General features: G+C 40.6%; 1 protein-coding gene across 2 annotated transcripts in view; it reads left to right on the forward strand.

Moving 5' to 3' along the window:
- Positions 1–16,126, forward strand: part of HACD3 (3-hydroxyacyl-CoA dehydratase 3) — a 36,815-nt gene that overhangs the window by 9,949 nt on the left and 10,740 nt on the right. Inside the window, exons 2-6 of one of the 2 annotated variants that reach the window (XM_010993560.3) lie at positions 3,370–3,412; positions 5,277–5,350; positions 6,269–6,433; positions 7,839–7,890; positions 10,402–10,512. In XM_010993560.3, the coding sequence (XP_010991862.1) occupies positions 3,370–3,412; positions 5,277–5,350; positions 6,269–6,433; positions 7,839–7,890; positions 10,402–10,512 (445 nt within the window). The remainder of the gene's footprint in view (positions 1–3,369; positions 3,413–5,276; positions 5,351–6,268; positions 6,434–7,838; positions 7,891–10,401; positions 10,513–16,126) is intronic. The other variant, XM_031452869.2, reaches the window with a different exon arrangement.

Raw genomic sequence — 16,126 nt, forward strand, 5'->3', positions numbered from 1 at the left:
ATTTCCACAGTTTTAGAGATCCAAAAATCCATAAGCCATGAATTTAGTTTAAAGTGGCTCCAACTGGTGAAGTCCCTAGGTGCCTGGCAGAAGAAAATGTAGGTCCCTCTGGAAGAGCTAAGATGATATCAGATAAGATTTTTAGGCAAAAATGTATTTTTAGAGACAGAAAGATCATAATGATAGAGGTTTCAACTCATTAACAACAGCACAGAGAGAAATAGGCAAATTTATAGTAGTGTGATTTCTCAGTAATTGGTAGAATAAGAAGACAAACATCAGTAAAGATATAGATTATGTGAACAGATAATTAGCAGTAAACCTAATGGCCATATATAGAATGCTACACCCAGCAACTCCACAGTGTACATTGTTTTCAAGTTCACTCGGAGTATTTACGAAAGTTGGCTGTATACTGCTTTGTAAAGCAGGTCTCCACAACTTTGAAAGGATTAAAATCATACAGAGAATGTTTCTTGATCACAGTGCAACTGAAGTAGAAATTAATAACAAGGTAACTGGAAAATCTCTGGAAATTAAGGAACACTTCTCTATAACCCATGTTTCAAGGAAGAAATTATAATGGAAATTAGAGAATATTTTAGGCTGAATGATAATGAAAATGCTACATTCAGAGCTTGACAGATACAACCAAAGTAGGAGTTGGTGGGAAAGTCATATTCTTAAATGCTTATATTTAAAAGTATTAATTAATTAAAATTTCATAGATCTGAAAATTAATGACTTGTGAATCCATTTCAAGAAGTTAGGGAAAAAATAGCAAACTCTTGTAAAGTGTTGAATGAAGGAAAATAACAAAGATAAGGCAGAAATAGAAAACAGAGGTAGAATCAATAAAACTAAAAGTTAGTTCTTGAAAAGACAAAGTGGACAGATCTCTTGACAAGATTAAGATACAAACAATATCAGTGATGAAGACTTAAATGACAGAAACTATAGACATTAAAAAACTAAGAGAATATTAAGCTTATGTCAGATAAAATGGGTAAATTCTTAGAAAATAAAGATCGTTTCTATCAAAGAGATAGGAAACCTGAATAGCACAATAACCATTAAGTAAATTGAGTCAATAGTCAAAAATCTTCCCACAAGGGAATTTCCAGGTCCAAATGGCTTCACTGGGAAGTTCTACCAAACATTTAAAGAAGCAGTTCCAGTTTTATTGGTTATCTATTGTTGCATTAATCATTTATGACCTCAGTTCCCAAAGGTCCTTCAGGAAGAACTCAGTGGGTGTTGTGGCTTGGGTTCTCTCAAGAGGCTGTAGTCAGATGTCAGTTGTGGTTGGTGTTGTATGATGCCCTGAAGTAGCCACCTCAGGGATGTCTAGCTCACCTTGTTGTCAAGTCGGTATCCATAAGTTAGTCCTCCACGTAGACTCTCATGTCATGGTGTCTGGCCTTGCCCAGAGTGAGCCATGCAGGAGGCTCAGATGGAAGCTGCAATGCCTTTTATGACCTAACCTCAGAAATCACATCATTGTTTCCACTGTGTTTTATTGGTTACATAGATCATCCGTGACGTCATTTGGAAGGGGACTACACAAGGGTGTAAGTACCAGGGGGAGAGGAGCATGGAGGGCCATGCTGAAGGCTGGCAACCACCCCAGACTTATACTTACATTTCATGGGGGTGGGTGGGGAGAGAGAGAGAGAGAACATTTTCCATTTCATTTTTATGATGTAAATATAAGAAAGGGAAATTATAGGCCAATATCATTTATAAATATAGATATTAACTTTTCAATTGCTTCAGAGTCTCTTCTTTCCCAGTTTTAAGCTTGTCTGTGGCATAAGTTTTATTTTTACTGAAATGTGTTCCTTAACTCCCATCGCCTTTGGAGAAGCTGAACTGGACATGCCCAGTCAGTCTGCTGCTGGGTAGGAGCGGTCCTAGTATTGCTGAGTTAGCATCTGGAATTGGGCTCACAGAAATGCTTAGTGAACTCCTGGGTTTGTGCTGTGGCTAGGTATTTAAACTGTGGTTGTACACATCTGTATCTGAAGAGGATAAACTAGGCCCCCAAAACTTCTTTTTTCCTTCCAAGTGAGTTAGGGTATGGGGAACACAGAGTTGGGCAGGTGGCCTAGGTAGGAAATTTACCACTAAGACATCCCAGAACTCTAGCTTTCATGCTAGTGTTCACACCAGAACCCCGTTTCCCTTGGCGAGGAACCATGCCTGTGAAAGTGTAGCCTTCTTCGATGAGGTTCCCTAACTCCCTCTTCCTGGTACAGAGAAGATCATCTAGGTGGGTAACCCCTTTCAGTGAGCTTCTCAGCCTCAAGTCTGTACTCTCACTGGGGAGGTTCTTAACATAAAGCTTGGCTCAGATGCTTCCCCATCCCAGCCTTGAGGCTCCCCCTTTTCCTAAGACTCTTGGCTATGAGTAGAGCATCTAGGCTCCCAGTGCCTGTTATTGTAAAGCCCCTTTCCACCTTCTCTCTGCCTTGTCAGTTTCCTTTGATGCATGATGGCACACAGAGAGCAGAGCTTACAGGAGAAAAAGAAACGAACTAGGCATGACACTGGAAACATGCTGCTTCTTGCTTATTAACTTTGAGCTGGAAATTAGGAGGTAAAGTATTTCTCATCTGCAGGAAAAAGTTGTTTCACTTTAAATTATACCACTGAAAGACATGTAGCAATTTCGGGGACGAAATGAACAATTTGGAGAATTTTGATCTCTTCTAGTCTTGGTTTGGATAGGGGCCAAGAGTGTGGAGCCTGAGGCTCAGGCACTGCATTTTTCATTTTCATCCAGCCACCTAGAATCTGTGGCCCTTCACTTAATCTAAAGGAATTAATTTATTTTTCATGTTGCAGTACAAGTCTCACTCTTGATGAGATTTTCCTTAAACATTCTATTCCCATTATATTCATTCTCTTCTTAACACCCAACACCTAACTGCTCTTTTAGTCTTGAGCACATGTTACTTGATATTGTATGGTGTCTTCTCACAGGAAATGACTCATCTGCTCTGCTAGATTCTCTGCCTCCACAGCTCAGGGGCTACATCTTAGAGATCTGTATATTCCCCATGGCACCAGGTACCATTTGTCATGATCAGAATGGACTGATTCAGTATCTGATTTTCTGCACAGCAGAGCAGTTTAGGGTCCTTCTTGTAGGGTCCTTCATCTGAGCCTGCAATCTCAGATGGATGCAGATAGACATTGAGAAGCCTTACAGAGACGTGAACACACAACCAAATATATCCTCTGGGGGAGGCACAGCGTCGTAGGTTGAGTCCCCAAGGGGGGATGGAGGGAAGTAAGCCCCTGGTTTTAATTTTATTTTTCTCCTCATTAAAATACCCTTCTCGCATCCTTGGTCTCTTTCCACAGAATCCTGCCATCAGCATCACTGAAAATGTGCTGCATTTCAAAGGTCAGTATCTGAGCAAATATTCCCAGCCTTCTACACAGTTAAAGAGGCATGATGGGGGTTGCTGTTTATTTTTATCTGTTTCTTTTATTCACTTTCTGTTGAAGCTCCCCTCTCTAATACTCTTGGAGTAAACTAGATTGTTTTGAGCTCTGTGATTAGAAAAGTTAAGAATTTGTTTAACATCCTGCTTTCCCCTTGGAGAGGCAGTAAATATAGGGAAAAGGATCCTGGGCTAGAAATCAGGAGATTGGTCTTCTAGCTCTAATTCTGCTACTACCTTGGACAACTTACTGACTTCTCTGGACCCATCAAATGAGGGTATTGGGTTATAGTCTGTGTTTCTCAAACTTGAGGATCCATGGACACCTGAACATGTGTCCACAGGATCCTCCAGGGCCATAGACCTTAGATTAAGAAACAAGTTAAGAATTAAATATGGTCACCTCAAGTGATGTTTGGCTCCATTGCAGCTGTGGATGCAGACGCAAACACAGCCACTGAACTTGTGTGGTAGTACTTGATTATAATGTAGCCATCTGGATGATCCAGAATACACTTTTAAAAAATACTATAACGAAAATAAAAAATAGAAATGTTCTTCATTAGGCTCTGTGGCTCCCTGATATTATTCTTAGAGACCAGTTTAGTGAACACTGCAGTCTAGGTGCTGTCTAAAGCCTTTCCAGCTCTGACAGTCTTTGATTCTGTGGATGTGTCCCCCATCTCCTTCCTCCCTAGTTCATCAGCAGATTTTCTGTTGTGCCTGAGAGGGTAGGTCTGGATTCATTGTTACCCACTGGGGTGGGGTTCTCCCTGTTCTCTCTGTTCCAGTTCCTTTGAATGTCATTAGTAAGTGACTGGGGTTATGGGAGATTGAAGAATTTCTGCCTCATGTGAGACTCTGTCTACCTTAATATACTTGCCTGAAGGCACAGCCTGGCTTTTGTATTTACTTTTCAAGGTGAAAGCAGTAGAGGTAGCAGCTTAGATTTTGGGGGGAGTTAAATATTTGAAAGAAGTTAAAATGATGTATCTTGCCACATGGAGCTTATAGACTGTCCTACCTTAAAGAATTTATGATCTTAGAGCACAGTAATCACTTGTAGCACATGTTAGGCAAATCATACCATGTATGGCCAGATAAGGAAAGATAATCCCAGGAGGGAACCAAGGGGGAGAGTTAGGGGGCAGGGACGTCCCTCATTCACTGGCTCTGAGGCACAGCACCTGCTTGCTGTGGGGAAAGGAGCCGTGTCAAGGCACAGGGATGGTGTGATGGTCAACCGAGGACTTTCCTCCAAATTCCATTTGTCCTCTCTTAGGAATGAGCTGAGAAAATTTTCTCTTTTTTGTTCCATTTGTTCCACCCACATGTGTCAACTTCTCCATTTTCTATCCGTGGTTGGAAGGTGTTAAATTCAGAGCTTTCTTTGAGACGGTCCAGCATTTCCATGTACCCTGCAGCTTTCCCTAATGGCAGTCAAGATAATACCCTCGCTTGATTACTCTTTGCACTGGATTCAGAGCCAAAGTAAATGTGAAAGTTAAATTTTTATCTATGGGATACCTTTGGCTTTGCTTTCTGTGTTCTTTTTCCTGCCTATTATTTGTACTGGGCATCATTGAGGCCACATTGGAAGATTAAGTAAATACTCTGGAACTGATTACCAGAAGAACAGAAGGAGATAAACTTTTGTCCAGGATTTAACTTACTGAGCTTTTGAATAGCTCTGCTCACAAGTCCCCACTCATTTTGGTAGGACCTGTTACTATTTGCATACTTCTGAAAGAACTGCCCCAGGTTAATGTTTGGGCAGCCTTGCTCTGCTCAGGTTGACTGTAACCTACATTTCTTCCTTTATAGCTCAGGGGCACGGTGCCAAAGGAGACAATGTTTATGAATTTCACCTGGAGTTCTTAGACCTTGTGAAGCCAGAGGTATGTTCTTTTCTTCCTCACTTCCCTTACCATTTTGAGAAATAAATACTAGTAGTTTTGTGAAATGAGAAGCAAGGGTTGTGGGAAAGAAGAAGATAAACCAAAGTAGAATGTGCTTCTTTTGTCTGGAACAGAGCCCAGCTGCAGAAGAAGAGGAATGTCAGAGAATCTGAGCTGACTCTCGAATCTGGGCTCTGCCATTTATTAGCAGCGTGAATAGGTTTCCTCATTTCGAGCTTCAGTTTCCCCATGTATTACATGAAGGATTGGGTTAAGTGATCGCTATGATCCTTTCCTGCTCCGAGATTCGTAATAGTCAGCAGAGAACCTGTGTTAGGCTTGCTTTGGGGGCAAAGGGAGAGGCCATAAGATGAATAATGAGCTAGAACACCCCCGGAGAATTTGAGGTTAGTTGAGAAGACTCAGTAGTGAACGAATGCTTGTGAAAAAGTTGTAACTGATCTAGTACAGTTTTGGCCTTGATGCAGGCCTTTCTGAAACAATCCAGAGATTGTTGACCATTTGAATTGAGTCATCTTCATGGGAGGAAGATTTGGAAGGTAATGGTGCATTTGAGAGGGTGAATGGATGTGGTGCCTTGCTTGAGGTGGATCTGGCAGGACGTTCACGCTAGTTTCCGCTAGGATAACCAGAACTGTCTGCCTTTCTTACCCTGCTTTTCTCCTGTGTCATTCACTGGGGAATGAAGAGAGAAGGACCGTTCAGTTCTCACTGGTTCTTCCTCACATCAACCCTTGGTCTAAATGTTTTCTTTACCTGAGGACTTGTAGCAACAGAGAAGTAAGCGGGAAAGCACACTGTGCAGCTTCTCTGTGCAGCCACACTGGATTGTGTGGTTTCCGGGGAAGAAGTGGGCGATGGGAGAGGGCATTCTCACATTCTCACTTTCTCTCCTAGCCGGTGTACAAACTGACCCAGAGACAGGTAAACATTACGGTGCAGAAGAAGGTGAGTCAGTGGTGGGAGAGACTCACCAAGCAGGAGAAGCGCCCACTGTTTTTGGCCCCTGACTTTGATCGTTGGCTGGACGAATCTGATGCGGAAATGGAGCTCAGAGCCAAGGTCAGTAAGGACCCGAGGATCTAGACAGAAGTCATGAGGATCCCAGGTTATTCAGGCCACCTCGTATCCTGTTAGGATCTGAAAGAATAAGGACAAAGTTATAAATTCACTGAAAGACCTGGAGACATGGTTTTATAGAAGGTCATGTATTTTGTAGACTGGCCCTCAGCTGGGATTTGTTTGATGTTTTTCTCATGATTAGACTCTGGTGTTGGGCTTTTGGCAGGAATCCCACAGAGATAAAGTGTCTTTCTTAGCATGTCATATCAAGGGTATGTACTATCGACATGACTTACTGCTGTTGATACTAATTTTGAGCATCTGGCTGAGGTATTTTGGGGCAGGTTTCTCCAGTGTAAGGTTTCTTTACTGCAGTGTTTCTCCTCTCCTTTCTTTACTGTACTCTTTGGGAGGAAATCACAATGCAGTCCACGCTTAAGGAGTCAGGAGTTACACTGCCTGTCCTTAGGGTGGAATATTTGCATACTTTACTTGGAGTTCTTCCGCAGGGGAGATTTTTCTGTTCTCTCTCATTTATTTATTCAATCATTTATTTGTATCACTGTGTACTCATGAATATTTGTTTTATGATTTGGATTATAATCCAATACATGTTATTTACTTTCTTGCACAGATTGTTCCCTCTTTGGCCGCTGGAAGCTCTTGCAGTTGGCTCACGTGTCCCTTTGACACAGCTCCAACATCGTGGGGCGTTTTTTTTTAAAGCATGGCCTTAGTTTCTGGCACTATCAGCCGTTTCAGGTTTATCTCCTATATTCCCTGCTCTGTTTTTCTTACTGGAGAATGGTAGTGGAAACCAAGATCTGGGTGCTAGGTCTGCTTATTGTTACTGGTGTGCCATTGCTTCTAGGCCCTCTCAGCTGATGGAACAAGAAAATACGTATGTGTATACTAGCGCATACATATACATGTATCCATAAATATTTCCTTATGTATCCATCTATATCAGCCTAATATAAGTTCACATTGATGTTGGAGACATGATTTTAGCTTCTGGAAAATTATGCTGTAGAAATCTTAAAAAGTGAAACAGCAGTTTATTTCCTGCCTGAAATTTCTATTTTGTTTCTATGACCATGACAGATTTTCTGGATGTCTTTTCCAGCTCTAAGATTTTAAGACTGACCACTTTGTAGTTTGGGAAGCCAGCTGATTGGTTTAATTCTGTGAGCACTAGATGGGCATTCCACATGCTAGTGCTGCCCAGGAAGGAGGAGTCAGGCTTTTTGGTGCCATGAGCTAGGACGTTTTCCCCAGTGAAGCGAGAACACAATTGGAGAAGGAGGTGGCTTTTAGGGAGTCAGATCACTTATCCAACATGTGGACTCCTGCAAGCATCTGGGAATTCTAACTTGTTCTTGAAAAACTTCTGTCCAAATTCTAGGAAGAAGAACGCCTAAATAAACTCAGACTTGAAAGCCAAGGCTCCCCTGAAAGTAAGTTGCCCCTGCCGTTGCGGCAGTTACCAGTTAACTGTGACAGAGTTGGGGGAATGGATGAGTGTGAAATGGATGAGTGTGAAACGGCAGTAGCGCTCATATTATGTAGGTGAATTTATGAGAAATGCTTAATGTCCAGTGCTTAAGCTGTACACACCCACATCACAAGCCTTACTTTTAATGTTCCCCTTCTGGCGAGGGCCTAACATCATATAAGTATAGCAAGGGTGATGTAGCAGATTGGAAGAGCCTCGGTCTCCTGGACTGACCTAGTGATGGGTGGTCGCAAGTCCTGCCTAGACGTGGAAGTGACAGCATAAGTCCATGACGATACTTCTTCCAGCCTGGTGTTTTTGTCCCAACTGAGATCTTAAGGGCTTTGGTTGTCAACCTTAAAAATGGAGAGTATTCTGTATAGTCCTGCTGTTCATTAAACTTTTAAAAATCCAGCTCTCTTTCTATCTGTCCAAGCAAAAAGCTCTGTAAGTGTTTTATCTTCGGGGTGTCATAGATTAAATTCAGCAGCTGTCTGTTAAATCCGTGCTATGTAGAAGCACTGCACCAGGCCCTTGAGATGTGGAGCCAGTGAATCCATCATAGCACCTGTGCTCAGAGAGCTCCCGTTCTGGTAGGAGGACCATGCTGAAAAGCAGAGTGAAGGAAGGATTCCTCCTATGTCCTACACTGAACGTTTCAAGTTGTGGTGGCACTTGATTGGCGTGCCAGGGAACATTTTAGAGCTGTGGTTTACAAAGCATGTTCCATGCTACCTCAGGGGTTCCCAGAGATGCTTTGGAAGGACAGGCCAAGCAAGCAGGTCCACTTCAATCAGAGCAGCTTGGCTTTTGTGTTTTATGTATTGGGTTTTTTTTGAAAAATAGGTTTTATTGCTTTAAAACAATTGAATAACCACTAATTTAGAGGAATTTTCTGCTTCAGAAAAGCAGAGGAAGGGAGAGGCTTAGTGGAGGTGAAGAATAACGTAAAGAGGCCACCTTGAGATTTAAATTAATTTTGGGGGGAGAGGGTACAGCTCAGTGATAGAGCACGTGCCTAGCATGGATGAGGTCCTGGGTTCAACCCCCAATATCTCCATTAAATAAAATAAAACAAATGAACGAATGAACCTGATTACCTCCCCTACCAAAAAATAAATTAAATAAATAACAATTTTATACTAAAAAAATTAATTTTTGTGTGTGTTTTAGAGGGATTAACTTCTGAAATATGTAAAAAATTCATATATATGGATGGATTTTTTTAAGGATGTTAGAAAAATATTTTAACTGTTTTATCTAAATTCATAAAGTTTCTTGATGAAAAAAGTTCTTTATGATGGGGAAGTGTAATACATTTTGGGTGTTTTAAAGAAAAAAATTTTAATTAGTTAAATGTTACCAGAAGTCTGACTTTTTTGGCCCCTTAGGATAAGGCTGCTTTTGATTGACCACAGAAAGCCTGATTACTTGAGTATTAACCAGTTGTCTATGCAGAGTATCTATGGAGCAGCACAGATAGGTGGCTACAAAAATATGTAGGTAGGAATAAATACGTAGCAGCAACATCCAAACTCCGTGGCTCTTCTCAAGAATTATCCTTTCCTTTGTCCTATTGCTTTGACTCAACTGTAACTCCTTACACTTCCTTAATTCCATAATTGGCTGTGTCTTCACCAGCCCTTAGGCTGTAGGCAAAATTAATGTCCCTTATTCTCCTTCCTGCCTCTCTCGGTTTGTAATTTTCCTCCTTTGTTTGTGTTCTCATTCTACCCACCTTTCAAAGCCCCGATGAGACACCTCATCCATGCAGCCTTGTCTGATTCATGTGGCTCCAGTCAAACGTCCTTTTCTCACCTTGAAATTTTCAAAAGACGTTTTCTGTCACTCTTAGTCTTTTAATACAGTTTTTGGATTGTGAACTCTTTGAAGGCAGCGTCAAGTCTTTACCGTCTTGAATCTCAGTAGTGCTACTCATAGTTTCTTGCACATTGTAGGTGTTCAGTTAATACTTGGTTGAATGGATATATGATCAAATATCAGAATGTTTTTCATCATTGTTTCTCTCTCTTTGAACTAGTTGGACCTGCATGACCTTATATAATTCTAGAAAAGAAGAAACTGTAGATTATATCAAGATGACAAGAGCAAGAGCTGGGTTTAGCTTTATTTCCCTTTAATGCCTCCTAAGCTAGTCAGTCATTCTTTGCCAGAAGTAATTTTCCTTTTTCCTTCTTGGATTTGTTATGTCTGTATACTTACCCTTCAAGGCTGTGAGGGGAAAGACTGTTGAAAACATACCTTGGACTGTAATGTTCCTCAAATGCTTCCATATCTGTTTCTCTATAGGACCAGGAACGCAGGTTGGTGCAGGCCTGGGCCAGATACTTGTGGGGGAGCTTAGGGCACTCAAGTAGGAAAGAGGGATGAAGTCATCCAAGGATGCCCCCCACATCCCTCTCCCACTGTGACTACTGCTTTTGACAGCTTCCTGCCTTGCTTTACTTTTCAGCTCTTACAAGCTTGAAGAAAGGATACTTGTTCATGTATAATTTTGTGCAGTTTTTGGGATTCTCCTGGATATTTGTCAATATGACTGTGCGATTCTTTATCCTGGGAAAAGGCAAGTACAGAATTTCAAAGCCAGTTTTTTCAGTAGTTTAATCCACTGTTCACCAAAAGTAACACTCTGCCTTTGGTATTAACAATAATCCCCCATATTTGTGTAGCACTTCATGCCTTTCATCGTGCTTTCACATCTCTTACTTCCCATGGCCTTGAGAAATAGGCAGACTGGATACTCCGTCCATTTAACAGGTGAGGAAAGAGGCTTAGATATGGTCAAAGAAATGGTCCACATCCACCCAGCTAGCCAGAGGCACATCTTGGGCTAGAGTCCCTTTCTTATTTACTGCTTGATAGTTCATTTATAACTAAGTAAATTGATGGGATTCTCCAGTGTCAAAATTATACAAGCCCTAAAGGGATCTCACCCCTTTGGAGCCTACATAGATTCTCAAATGGACTATTTTAAAACTGAATGAGGGGAGGGTATAGCTCAGTGATAGAATGTGTGCCTAGCATGCATGAGGTTCTGGGTTTGATCCCCAGTACCTCAATTTAGATAAATAAAAATTTTTTAAAAACTGAATGAAAAGACTGTTACATAAAGAATAAATTAATTTACATTTTACCAGAATTCTGGCCAAGGTAAATGACAATGGAATGTTTTTGAGAATATGATCTAAAGTATTCTGAAATTTTATTGTGAACAATAAATAGATAATAAAAATTGGAGAAGAAACAGTAGGGGAGAGGACTTTACCTGATATGAAAGATACGTATATGATATATATATATCATATATATCATATATATATGATAAAAAAAGTCATAAATCAATGGAAAGGGAAATATTATCTAATCATTTTTTATTGGATAGGAAATGTAATAATGTTTTCAAGGAAAATTGGTTAGGTGTGGGTGCATGAGGGAGGCAAAGACAACAGTCAAGGGAAGCCTCCTGCACTGTTGGTGGGAATGCAGTTTGGTGCAGCCATTATAGAAAACAGTATGGAGATTTCTCAAAAAACTAAAAATAAACTTACAGTGTGATCCAGCAGTCCCACTCCTGGGCATATATCCAGAGGGAACTTTAATTCAAAAAGATACATGCACCCCAGTGTTCATAGCAGCACTATTTACGGTAGCCAAGACATGGAAACAACTTAAATGTCTATTGACAGATGACTGGATAAACAAGTTGTGATAAATTTGTACAATGGAATACTACTCATCCATAAAGAAAGAATAAAATAATGCCATTTGCAGCAATGAATGGGCCTGCAGATTGTCATTCTAAGTGAAGTAAGCCAGAAAGAGAAAGAAAAATACCGTATGGTATCACTTATATGTGGAATCTAAAAAAAAAAAAAGACAAGTGAACTTATTTACAAAACAGAAACAGACTCACGGACATTGAAAACAAACTTATGGTTATCAGGGTGGGGAGGGTGTAGGAAGGGATAAATTAGGAATTTGAGATTTGCAGATATTAACTACTATATATAAAATAAACAACACATTCATACTGTATATAGCACAGGGCACTATATTCCATATCTTATAGTAACCTATAATGAAAAAGAATATGAAAACGAATATATGTGTGTATATATATGACTGAACTATTATGCTGTACACCGGAAATTGACACAACGTTGTAAACTGACTATACTTCAAAAAAAAGAAAAAGATTAAAAGCATATTGATTTGAGCAGCATGGGGATGGAGGGTTGGTAGAAAACTGCAGCAAATATCAGCAAGTGTTGGTTTTTCTTTTACATATAAAGAACTTGTACAAATTGATTTTAAAATGTGAAAACTCCACCCAGTAGGTAAATAAACAGAAGTCATGCACAGGCAGTTCATAAGAGGAAATAAAACTACTTCACCATACAGCAAAATGTTTAACTCAGTAATGAAGGAAACGAGAAACAAAATACTATTTTTTATCTATCAGTTTTGCAAAGTTATAGAAGATACCTAATTCAAGGCAACATATGTTAAAATAAGAACAACAGTGGTTTCTGGGAGGGTACATAAGTACAGCTCTTTTGGAAAATCAGTTTGCAAGGAGCATCAAGAACCTTAACTCTTCATATCCTTGAACTTGGTGGTTTCACTTCGGGAAATACATTCTAAAGAAATAATTGAAACTGCAAGAAAAGCTTTTTCAAAACGACATACATTATGGCATTCTTTACATCAGTGACAAATTAGAAACTGCCTAAATGTCCATCAGTGAAGGATTGCTTTAGATTCTTCACTCAGTGGAATGTTGTGAAGCAAATATAAAATATTTAAACAGTTTGTAATAATATAGAAAAATACTTATAATAGGCTAAAAAAGGAATGTATAAATTTGTTCTAGAGTTTGATCACACAGTACAAAAAGGAGAAAAAAATTGAGCCAATAAATGCGAAATGATTAGAAGGAAAGGTACCATTTTCAAATGGTTTGAATGGATAATTTAAGGTTTTTTTCTTTATTTTATAAAGTAAATATGAAGAAAAATATAAGTATAATGGAAAATATAAACTATTTAAAAGGAGAAAAAAATCCTGTAGACCATTTTATTCTTCAGTTTTAAATTTTCCCACCTGAAGTTTGTAGAGGTGAATTGTAGTTAAGTCTAGAATCATTTGAAAGAAGTGCACATTGTTTTTCTGCTTTCTTAACACCTCGGAATTCTCCAAAACACAGCAGCAGGCTAATGAAAAACTCCTCAAATGCCTAGTATCTTATGTGTAACCAGAGGTCTATAGATGAGTTATTTAAAGAAACAAATGAAATCTCAGAGTTATTTCAGATCTGTAGCTCTTACTACTATGGATTTATCACAAGTCCCATGGAATGAATAGGGACATTCAAATACATAAATAATTTATTTAACCTAACATAACTGGATTGATTTTGAATGTTCCTGTGCAAGTCTGCTGGCGTTAGATGATCCTGTCCAAAAGCTGCTCAGTTACCTGAGTCTTGTGTTTAAAGTGAGCTGCCTGAATTTGTAATTTCTTGTTTTCGCTCTGAGCCCTTCCTAACCACCTACTGGAATGGAGCTTCTGTTTTAATTCTTCCCTTATCAGACCTCAAAGGTTGTAGTAAAGACCTGGGGCTTGCCCTCTGCAGTTTTCTCTTTTTCCTTAAAGGATGTTGGTGAATAGCAAATTCCACAAATGTACTTGTTTCTCCATGTAAACATGTCTGTACTTAATGTCTCATGCTAAGGAAATAGTAAACTCTCGGTTTTATATAGAAACACTTATTTGAGTTTGTCTATCTCTATTAAGGAATACTTATTTATTAAATAAATTAAACTTTTTTTCTAATTATAAAAATGTGTTAATTACCTAACGACATAAATGAAACAAAACAAAAAAGCTCTACCATAATCCCGTCTGTCAGAGCAACAGATTCTTGGCACCTTGTTGTGTATATTTCCAAACCCACATAATTTAGGAACAGTTCCTAAAGTGGAATTCTAAGATTAAAGGGCATACTGTTTTTAAGGATGCCCAGAAAGAGCATACTATTTATGCTACTACTATTTGACTCTATATCCATTAACATATGAGTGCCTTTTAGTACTTACATTAAGTTTTTCCGTAGCATAAAATTAAAAGGACTGATTTAACAAAGTTTGGTAAATAGGGGAAAACCAGGGAGGAGGTGTGGGGGGGATGGAAAGGGAGATGAAGAAGCCATTGCCCATCACTATTAATATTTCCATACATTTCCTTTTAGTCTTTTTTTCTCCTGCAGTTAAAAGCTATAATCATACTATGTGCACAGTTTTGCCTCTTGTTTTTAGAACAATATTATAAGCATGTTGATGCTATTAATCCTTTGTAACTATCGTTTTAGAGATCAGATTTCTATTCTTGAATTGAAACAAGGATGAATTTCCCGTAAACTCAGCCAAAGCAACAAGCTCTAATGTTTATTTACCATGTGCCAGATCTTAAGTCATAAATTTTCTAGTTCATAATAATGGAGGACCTCATTTTTCAAAGATAATTTGTCCAAGAAATTAAAAACTGAATCCCCTTAAAAAGGATACCAGGGGGAGAAGCAAGGTGGTGGAGTAGAAGGACGCTGGTAGCTCACTCTCTCCCACAAATACACCAAAACTCACATGTACGGACCCACTGAGCCAACCAGAGCACCTGCGGAACTCCAACAGAACATCACCCTCTTCGAAAGACAAAGATGCTAAACGTCTGGTAGGAGAAAAGGAAAAAAGAAAGACGAGAAAGCAAAACAGTGAGGGACTGGTTTCACGGGGAGGCAGTGGCAAAGAAGGACTAGTGCTCGTTCGCTGGGTCTCCCCCCTCCAATGGAGAGGCCAACGGGATGGAGGGGGAGCCTCGGAGGCCCAGATCTGCCCCGAGCACCCCTTAACCAACAGAACTACGTTAAATGGGCACAGAGGGTCCCTGTGACACCCAGCCCGAGACGCGAGCTGGCAGCTGGGGGCCGGGCCAGGCTGCTGGAGCTGGGCGGAGGACTGGGGCGGCTGCACTGAGGCAGCCCCGGGGGACTGCAGGGTGCTGCGCGCCATGGCTGGGAGGGGATACGGAGCAGAACAACCTCTGTCCCTCATAAATAGCGGAAAAATGCAAAGCAACACAGCTTGTGTGCCCTGGGGGGAGGGGCGCTGTAGCCTAGGTCTCCTCAGACCCATGATGCCATTACTGGACCTTCTCACGAGAAGAGAGATGGGGCACAGCCTCCTCTGCGCAGCACCTGGGCAGGGGCGGGGCTGAGACCTGAATCCTCACCTGGGGGCTCCGCAACCTCCTAGGCAGGACTGAGGCTTGTTTACAGCCTGAGGCAGATAGGATCTTTCTGCCCTGGCACCCCAGAGAACTTGCATCACCAAGACAAACAGTGAGCTGAGATTTGGCTTGGAGCAGGGCCAGGGCTGTTCCGCAGTCTTCCCCGAGCTGGCCTACGGAGCACCGACCTGAGGCAGAGCGGGCAGTTGCACAGAGCAGCGGAGCGACCAGTGCCGGGAGAGGGCGGGTGGCCACCCGCCTTCCTGGCAGGAACGCAGCACCTGACCACAGTGCTAGGAGTGGGCACGATCCACCCGCCTGCCTCTCCTGAGCACAGCATCTGACTGCAACATCGGGAGGGGTAGTAACCCGCCCACCCACTGGTGCCAGAGCGATATGGGCAATATGAAGAAGCAGAGGAACCACTCCCAATTAAAAAATCAAGAGATATCCCCTGAAAGCACGATCAAGGAAATAGACGTTGATGGCCTACTATATCAAGATTTCAAAAAAAGAAGTGATCAAAGTACTGAAGGAACTAAAAAAAATAGTGTTTAGAGATATAAAACATGTCAAAAATGAAATAGAAGCTATAAAGAAGAACCAAGTAGAATTAGTAAACTCATTTGCTGAGATGAGAGCTGACCTAAAGTCTGTACAAAGCAGGCTAGATAATGTAGAGGAACATATAAGTAACCTAGAAGACAAGACAACAGAAAGCACCCAATCAGAACAGCTGAGAGAAAAACAAATAAAAAACAATGAAAACAATATAAGGGACCTATGGGCTAATATAAAGTGTGCCAATCTATGCATAATAGGGGTTCCAGAAGGGGAAGAAAGAACAAAGGGTATTGAAAAGGCATTTGAAGAAATCATGACTGAAAACTTCC

This window comes from Camelus dromedarius, chromosome 5, assembly GCF_036321535.1.
Source record: "Camelus dromedarius isolate mCamDro1 chromosome 5, mCamDro1.pat, whole genome shotgun sequence".
NCBI classification, from domain to species: domain Eukaryota; kingdom Metazoa; phylum Chordata; class Mammalia; order Artiodactyla; family Camelidae; genus Camelus; species Camelus dromedarius.